Below are 9345 nucleotides of genomic sequence, written 5' to 3'. Positions count from 1 at the left end.
ACGTGGATTTTTTAAAGATTTTTAGCAGCAACCAAAATCAACAATAAAGGTGAATTTTTTAAAGATTTTTAGCACCAACCAAAATCAACAATAAACGTGGATTTTTTAAAGATTTTTAGCAGCAACCAAAATCAACAATAAACGTGAATTTTTTAAAGATTTTTAGCAGCAACCAAAATCAACAATAAACGTGGATTTTTTAAAGATTTTTAGCAGCAACCAAAATCAACAATAAACGTGGATTTTTTAAAGATTTTTAGCAGCAACCAAAATCAACAATAAACGTGGATTTTTTAAAGATTTTTAGCAGCAACCAAAATCAACAATAAACGTGGATTTTTTAAAGATTTTTAGCAGCAACCAAAATCAACAATAAACGTGGATTTTTTAAAGATTTTTAGCAGCAACCAAAATCAACAATAAACGTGGATTTTTTAAAGATTTTTAGCAGCAACCAAAATCAGCAATAAACGTGAATTTTTTAAAGATTTTTAGCAGCAACTAAAATTAACAATAAACGTGGATTTTTTAAAGAACAAAGAACAATAAACGTGGATTTTTTAAAGATTTTTAGCAGCAACTAAAATTAACAATAAACGTGGATTTTTTTAAAGATTTTTAGCAGCAACTAAAATTAACAATAAATGTGGATGTTTTAAAGATTTTTAGCAGCAACTAAAATGAACAATAAACGTTGATTTTTTAAAGATTTTTAGGAGCAACCGGAATCAACAATATGTGGATTTTTTAACAATAAACGTTGATTTTGTAAAGCTTTTTACTTCACTTCACCTTTTCGGCAACACTGTTTTGGCGATTTTTCCATAGCATACGTTTAGGCATTTAAATCATTGGCAACACTTTTCTTTTAGAATCCTTATCTTCCCTCTACTCTCCACTCAAATGTTCAACATTTCGAAAATCTTCTTGAAATGCACACTGTAGAACTATCTGGGTATGAAGAAGCTTAAGGGATGCGGACTCTGACAATCGGTCTATAGCCCGATGGGGCTGTATCGCTTGACGTCTTCCAGATGTGTCGAGGGGGCAGTTGGTATGCCAAACGGAACTGTCGAGTAAGCAACACATTATGTTGCTGCACATACGGTAACCTTGTCTCCTGATACAGATGATCAACACTCGTCATCCCGGTATAGGTGCGAAGGGTGTCACTAATGAAAGAAGTTATACGGGTGCTGCATTGTTAAGGACAGATGGCTTTATAGTTGGCCAGTAATACCTTTTTATACCCTCAGCCTTTAGGCTAAGGAGGGTATATACACTTTGATACGATGAAAATGTGCCTCATCGAAATAATGGTTTTAGACCCCAAGTATGTTTGGACGAAATGTGTTTCAGACAATTTGGAGTCGATTGAGCAATGTCCGTTCGTCTATCTGTCTGTCCTGCTGGCTGGAGCGCACGATAACTCTCGAACGGATGAACCGATTCGGTTCAAAATTTGGATTTCGTAATATTTTGCCCAAACTTAGTTTAAGTTCGAAGATGAGGTACATCGGTCCACTCCTTCCGGTACCTCCCCCACAAGAGTTCGAAAATGGTCGGAAAGTTTGTGCGCACGATAACTCTTGAAGGGAGTGACAGATTTGGTCCATACTTTGTATAGCGTACACTTTCTACCAGATTAATATGAGGTTCCAATATGGTCTTAATTGGCCCACTCCTTCGGGTACCCCCCACACAAAGTTTCGGAAAAGTTCAGTTTTTTGGTTTAGCAACTTGTATTCACTGCTCTCCATACGACGGTACAAGTTTCATCAGGGGCAAGTCCATACTTCCTGAGAAAATAGCATAAAAGTAACAAAAACCCCTATGACACCGTGTGAGGTGGTTGGAGTGCAAGATAACTCTCGAACGGATCTGCCGATTCGGTCCAAAATATGGCCTTAGTAATATTTGTAAAAAACATAGTTTAAGTTTGAAGATAAGCCATATCGGTCCACTCCTTCAGGTACCTCCCCCACAAAAGTTCAAAAATGTTCGGAAAAATTATTCGTATGGTAACTCTTGAAGGGAGTGGTCTGTACTTTACACATCCTAATATATCTGCCAGATATAGATCAGGTTCAAATATGGACTATATTTGTCCACTCCATCCGGTACCTCCCACACAAAATTTCGGATAAGTTCACTTTAAGACCTAATATCGAATCACTTTGATTTTTGTTGAAGCAACTTGCATTCGCTGCCTCAATTACGATGGTAAAAGTTTTTTTAGGGGCAAGTCCATACTTCTTGAGCAAACAGCCCGATGAGTGTAAAAACCCTCTATGGCACCATAAGTTGTGGCTGGAGATCAACTTCCATAACGGTCAATGTCGATCCATTCCTTTCAGTATCTCTTTAATCCTAATAAACATTCTTGTCGGTTCAAACGCCCAAAATTTTTAAAACCCCCTAAATACATACGTTTTTTGGGAAAAATTGTTTCAATATACACAGGCTGAGGATATATCTCTGTCGGCAAAGCCGACTGATACTTTTTTATTTCTTCAACCTTATTCTGAATGTAAATTCCCCGTGAGTTTTCACACTCACTCATTAAAGATGAAACGGCAGAGATACAAAACTCATGGGGGTTTTACATTGAAAATAAAGCTTATTACTTGTACCCCACGTAGTCCTCGTGATGACATTGGGTACTTTATTCCCTTTCTGGACTTTGATCTTCAGGGCATGACGATAGTCTGAAGAATATTAAACTGGCTGTCGTAGATAATTCCCAGTATTTATTCGTTTTCGACAGTTGAAATTGCCATGTCTCCAATTTGGATATTAAGCTACCGTTTCACCTGCTTCGTCCATGTAGTATATATGGTTGTTGTTGTAACAGTATTTGCTATGTTGTATGTTCGTTTTTCGGCTTAATCTGGGTTTATATCCAGATCTATGAATGTGGCTGCATCGATGGGGTGTAATCACAAATCTACTGTTGAGTAGGTTTACCAGGATGGTAAAGGTGCATTTCGTTGTGCGAGACTGTGTCCCACGCTAGCAAATGTTTTGCGCGGTATCATCAATCCTTGCCCTATAGGAGTTTAGACGGCTGCAACGTTCTGAGCATAGTTGAGACAAAACTACTCTGGTTTGTCGTGGCCTTTAGCTGCGACAGATGGGGTATATACACCGACCACCACATTCTCAAGATAGTTGTTTATGGAATCTGCGACTGCATCTGTGTTATTGCTATGTAAACCTGCTTGATAGGCAGAATACGGGAGTGGTAGATGTTTAGCAGTTCCAGAGATATCACCCCAGCCTGAGGAACTATGTGTGTTCACTCTACGGGCTTGGACTTCTTGTTCTGAATTACACGTACGAATGGCGTCCACACCTACAAATGATTATCTAACTTTTCAAATTTTGCCAGAGGGTAGTCTGCTCGATGGCCTCAAACAGCGTGGGGTGCTTGACAATACTGAGCACATGGGTTTTCCTCCGTCCCGGCACGGACCAAAAGAATCCCAACACAGAAAAACGATACAAACACAAATATGTGTACACCAAAGTGGCAGCGCTGGCTGAAACACGGGTGTTGTTTGATTTCGGGTCAATTAGGCACCGAAGAACCCGCCGACGTGTTATTGAATATTAAAACAACAACAATCGGATTAAGGCATACTAATAAAAAAATTGCTACAGCTATCCAATAAAAAACGCCACCAATGTTCTATTTTTTTCAATCTTACCTCGGAGTCCATAGTGATTGAATTGCATTTTCACGTCTTTCCCGTGTTTCACTAAGAAATTGAAACAAAATACTTTGAAATTTTGTTTAAATTTGTATATTTGTTTAAATTTGTCATAATGTTGCAGCTAAATTATAAATACACATACATAAATAGACTTACTTTAATAAACATCTCAATGACTTAGAGCACATAATTACTTGTCTATAAATGCATTGTCAAAAAAAAACTTAATATAAGTTAAGTTTATGCTCAAACAAAAAATTACAATGCTTATTTTGGAATGAAATCTAATTAACTAAGTTTAAGTAAATTTGAGACCTGGCATTTGAAAATAGCGCTTCCAACCATTTGTTGTCGCCGTTTTTATGGCCATTCATCAATTTGTTTTGCATATTCATAATCATGTACAGTGTGAAATGACAAGCCGTTACCTTCCGGTTTATGCCAAGAAGGCAGGAGCACCGTACGCCAAAATGTACTGTAACATAAAATGGGAAATTTATTTGTTATTTTTTTAATTTTATTACTCGGCCCGTCACTTCTTACCGTCCTCTAACTAAACCCAAAAATAAACGCCAATTCTTTTTGGGACCAAAATTATAAGGATTTATGTAAACCTTATTTTGCGCTAGGTAACGTTTACGTTCCGACTGATTTATGTGAGCCTCAATGCTGGTTTCTCCACGTGTAATTAGTTTAGCATGCCAGCTGCAAAGTGTACCGAGAGCTATTACCACAGCCACACACATAAATGCCATAAACCATAATGCTCTTCTTCGTGATGCTATGTGAGAGCTGTTCAAGTCATACGATTCTGCTGGTGTGGGTAGGTTATGTTGGGCGGGTAAAAGTATATCTTCATCATATTCATTTAAATGTGTCTGGTGGGGAGGGTTGGGGAAATTGAGATAGAGTCATTAGTAGATTCTGAGGTGATATTTTTAAGAACTTACCACTGGTATAATATGACCACTTAAGTTTAATTTCACTGGTTGTCCCTCCAACGGTTCAGTCTCAGTCCAATTTTCACCATGATCCAGCCATAAATATTTATAAGCAATTTCAACACCAAATATAATTAAAAACAAACAACCCAATGTGGTGTAGAGCATATAGAGGAAAAAGTAACGATGATTTCCGTAACCAACGCAATTGTTAAGCCATGCTACGAAGAAAATATTAATACAAATGAAAATGAGTGCTTGCTTTTGTAATATATGTATATTTTTTAATTGATAATTATTTTTTATGAATACGATTTTAATTTACAAATTTATACTTTTTAATTTTGAGGTTATAAGCGATTATAAGCACTTAAATAATACTGCGCAACAAATGGAGTAATAACGGGCATTTAATTAAAATAGGAGGAGGAGGAGATTTCTTCAAATCCTAGAATTTTAGGTATATAGATGAATATTTAATTTTGAGGTTATGAACTGCAACACTGAAAATGAACAACCTCTAGTATGCATTTATTTAAAGTACATATTGAGACTACACAAAGCCTAGTTGAGTTTTATCCTGTCAGATCCAGTTCGAATTTTAATGCCTCATTTAAACCCGTCTAAAACTACATTTGTCTACATTTATTGGGCCTTTATCTCAGACACGAATAGGAATTTGGCCATGATGTAGTTAGCAATATTGTAGCCCTAAACCAGTAGTTTCGTAAAATATTTTATTCTCGTCCTTATCTACAAATTTGCTTCAGAGGTCAGAAGAAGATTCGCATTGGTTTCTGAGATAAAGCACCGAATTGCTTTAAAAAGTGATTATTTAACCATGTATAGATGGGTCCATAAAATCCAAAATGGATCTGACAAAGCAAAACCCTAATAGGGGTTTTGTCCTTGGGTCTGTACTTTCAAAAAATCCTTAGTTCAAACTGTTTGCACAAGCTTACCTTTAAAATTTTGCACAGTATTACAATTGGAATATGCATTTTATAAAAGAAGCTACTGTGCCAAAACATAACCATGCATAACATGATTCTGTTTTGTCAACACACAAACATAAAAAAGAACTTAAACCATCATAGAACGCATCATCATTGAATGTCAACAATTTATTTTCCCTTTTAAGCAGTTCTGATTTTCCATGTTTCCTATGAAAAAATCAGCATTACATTCTTAAGCATAGTACGATAGTGTGTACTCCCTTTAAGGTATCATTGACCAAACCTCTACTGAAAACCAGTTTTTTATTCTTGAACTTGAACTTGGTGGAAATGTCGACCGACAAACACATTGCCAAATATGGAAAATAACAAAGACTATATAAAAGGCTTAAGCGAATGCAACTCACAAGGATAGTTTATAAAGTAACGTTCAAGAGAAAACAAGTCAACGAAAGCAAAGGCACAGTAGCAATATGAAGGTATGTCTTTTCTCATCAAAGAATCCCAAATGTCATTTTTAATATAAAACTTATTACAATTTTAGTTTCTCATTATTTTTCTAATGCTGATTCAATATATTTGGGCTGCTAGCGTATTATTGCCGCTCACAACAGTTGTTCGTACACCTCAACATGATACAGCCATTGTGGAAAGTTCACGAGTTAATGGTAATTTTGCGTATAGCACTGTAGAAGGACATGCCTATGAAACTTTGACACCATTAATTGGTCATGTGATTGCTCCTGATCCTCTAACTCCAGTTGTGAGTTATGTGTATGTTCAACACTAATCATATTTCCACAGTTATTATAAAATTTATATGGTGGTATAAATAAAAATTATATATGAGTGAACGCAAATAAATGTAAATAAAGAAAAAAAAATAAATAAAAAAGCAAGCACATTTAATTAGGTACTTACGACAATGATGATCCATTTTCAGTATACATTTATTGCACACAGAACAATGATGAGTTCGTGGTGGCTTTGGAGAAATGCATTTCTTGCAAATACCAACAACTTCTTTTAAAGAAGCTCCCTGAAATGGAGGATAAGATGAAGACAAATATTATTTTATTGCTGGTTGCTACTAAGAATTAAAATATTGTTTTCTTTGGATGTTCCTTAAAATTTTTTTAGGTTTATTGACCTCTTAAACAGGGATTACGCTAACTTGGTAAACAATTTTGGTTTCTTCGTCTGTATTTTCCAAACTCTACGGATAGTAGCTACATGAATCAATGCTTATTATTTCAAAAAAAAAAAACGTGGTTATGATACCATAGGATGCGGAAGACGGTTTTAGTACGTGTACTACCCAATGCACTTCGATGAAAGAAAAATACTTTTATTCATACTAACCTCAGGTGGCTCTCCAGCTGGCGTTATCACAGCCATAACATAATGAAATACTACATTCAGCAATAGCCAATTACCAATTATTAAAAGAATAACAGTGGCAGTTTGACTTTTATCCCACCAGAAAGGTAGACCAATCCAATAGGCAATACTAACGACGGCAGTGGTTAACAAGGCAACACCAACAACAAAGAACTGGAATAAGATTACAATCATGTTTAGAAAAGGACCAGTTATGTGGATATCAATTGCTTCCTTACTGGACCCAATAGATGTGTATAGTTGTCAACAATCCAAAACACAGGTTCCATACAGACATCTGTAGCATAGGAAGCATTCATGTGACTATTAACTGTTAACGAATGCCAACAGAGTTTCATGTAGGACCATCGTAATCGGAAATAATTACTGGAAAAGAAGGAAGAACATGGATAGATATTGGCTAACAAAGGAAGAATTTGTAAATTGTAAATAAAACTTACATTAAGCCGACAGTCTTTTTGTGAAATCTCCAGTTTATCCGGCCCATTGTGATGCTAAATTATTTACCTATATTTTTATATTTTATTATTATTTTTATTGTTATTTATACACTGGATCCAGTAACAAAAAGAAATAAACGATGAAAACCTGGAGTCAAAACAAAAACGAATAATAGATGGTCAACGCAACAGCTGATTATGTTTATCTCAAAGTTAAGAGATCGTTTACATCATGGTGTTTATTACACCACTACTAAATCCTGTTGATTTCAACTTCAATTCCTACTCAGCAAAATGTTAGCATCCGCGGATGCAGTTGAAATACCACAAGTGTACAGTACCAATGCCCTTGTAATACATCTTTTTCTATAAACTCACTTATGAATTTTACAAGAGAGAGCGCAGCTAGGATGTACTCCATTTTGCTTTCACAGCACACATCACTCGATTTCGATCCAAATCACGTCTCTTTATGTAGTGCATTTTATTGAATTTAAAGGCATAACTAGTTCAGCTTTCCATATGGACTCCAACTCCACTCCATTAAAAATTTCCGTCTCGTGAATTACCGAAAAATTTTCGCAACCAAGCGCATCTGATTTTGCTTCATCATCCTAAAGGTTTTTTATGTTGGATTCCCATAAATAGTTCTGCTTTCGAAATGGACTCGAACTCCACTCCATTAAAAATTTCCATCTCGTGAATCACCGCAAAAATTTTCGCAACCAAGCGCATCTGATTTTGCTTCATCAACCTAAAGGTTTTTTATGTTGGATTCCCATAAATAGTTCTGCTTTCGAAATGGACTCGAACTCCACTCCATTACAAACTTCCATCTCGTGAATTACCGCAAAAATTTTCGCAACCCATGTTTTTATTATATCTTTATTTTAAAACAAATTCTTAGCATTGCATACAATTTTTTTTTTATTTTTGGAAAAAATGATTTCGCCAGCGGCGGGTAGGGATCAACCAACTCTGTTTTTATAGGGATGATTTTATAGGGTATACCCAGGGCGTGTAAGGTGAAAAAAGTAGAACACATGTATTCTTATGAGAACTACCGAAATACGTCGAGCGTATACTTTTTCTAAGTTGAGAAAGTTTAACTTTGACAGAACGTTATTGTTTGTATGTGTGTGTGTTTTGTATTAAAAAAAAAAAAAAAACAAAAGCCCAACAAAACATGAAATACAATTCATTGCAAAGGAAAATTATTTGTTTTACGAATGAAAACAATTACGTAAGTTTCGGTCGCGGATTTTGTGTTTTAAATGTGATTTGGGACTCAACGTGTTTGGGTAATACGGACCCGTTGTAGAGAGCGTTGTTTTGGTAGGTTGGTGAAATATTTGTATACGTCCCGTCGTTATTAGGTTTAGCAGTGAAGCAACTGCTTATAAATTGTATCCAAAGGAGTACATTTTTCATAACTCCGTGTGGACTACATTGAAGTATATAGTGAAATCATAAAGGCCTGGATGCATAAGTTTTATAGTACGTTTATATATAAACCGGTTTAACAAACGTCAATGCCATTGCTTATATTTCAAATAAATCCTCAAGTTCTTGTAAATTAAATTTGACTTTGAAAGGAGAATAGAATGCTTTTCGATTTCTTTTTTGTATATCTTCTATTAAACGACGTTATAATTTGAGTACGGACACGCTTTTCTAGTAAAAATTCGCTGTGGAACACACATGGTACAAATACACAGGTAGCCGCATCGGCAATTGTTGGTAACATAAGATGTCAAAATTTGACATCAATTCAATGCAATTGACACATTATGTTACCATCAGCTGGCTTGATAATGCTACCTGTATTATTGTACCATGGGAACACAACACTGTTTTAAAATCAAGGAATTTGGCCTTATTTATACGGGGC

General features: G+C 35.6%; 1 protein-coding gene across 1 annotated transcript; it reads right to left on the bottom strand.

Annotated features, from left to right (window-relative positions):
• Positions 1 to 3790: 3790 nt before the first annotated feature.
• LOC141389925 (palmitoyltransferase ZDHHC16) lies at positions 3791 to 9128 on the bottom strand. Its single transcript, XM_073962188.1, has 7 exons — positions 7455 to 9128; positions 7233 to 7380; positions 6976 to 7167; positions 6535 to 6652; positions 4667 to 4878; positions 4260 to 4594; positions 3791 to 4191 (listed from the first exon to the last, which is right to left on the bottom strand). Exons 1-7 carry the CDS (start codon positions 7499 to 7501, stop codon positions 4077 to 4079), a joined length of 1167 nt encoding a protein of 388 aa, XP_073818289.1. The 5' UTR covers positions 7502 to 9128; the 3' UTR covers positions 3791 to 4076.
• Positions 9129 to 9345: the final 217 nt, after the last annotated feature.

Source organism: Musca autumnalis, unplaced genomic scaffold (assembly GCF_047663935.1).
Source record: "Musca autumnalis isolate F117 unplaced genomic scaffold, ASM4766393v1 scaffold_1, whole genome shotgun sequence".
Classification (NCBI taxonomy): domain Eukaryota; kingdom Metazoa; phylum Arthropoda; class Insecta; order Diptera; family Muscidae; genus Musca; species Musca autumnalis.
The sequence above is the reverse complement of the archived record's forward strand: the minus strand, read 5'-3'. Positions and strand labels throughout refer to the sequence as shown.

Bases quoted from the DNA above. Each gene is read 5' to 3' on its own strand.
- LOC141389925 (XM_073962188.1), bottom strand. From the start codon at position 7,501: ATGGGCCGGATAAACTGGAGATTTCACAAAAAGACTGTCGGCTTAAT. The intron at 7,168-7,232 runs GTAAGGAAGCAA...ATCTTATTCCAG, and splicing joins ATACACATCTATTGGGTCCA to TTCTTTGTTGTTGGTGTTGC. The intron at 4,879-6,534 runs GTAAGTACCTAA...TTTTCTTCGTAG, and splicing joins GAAAATGGATCATCATTGTC to CATGGCTTAACAATTGCGTT.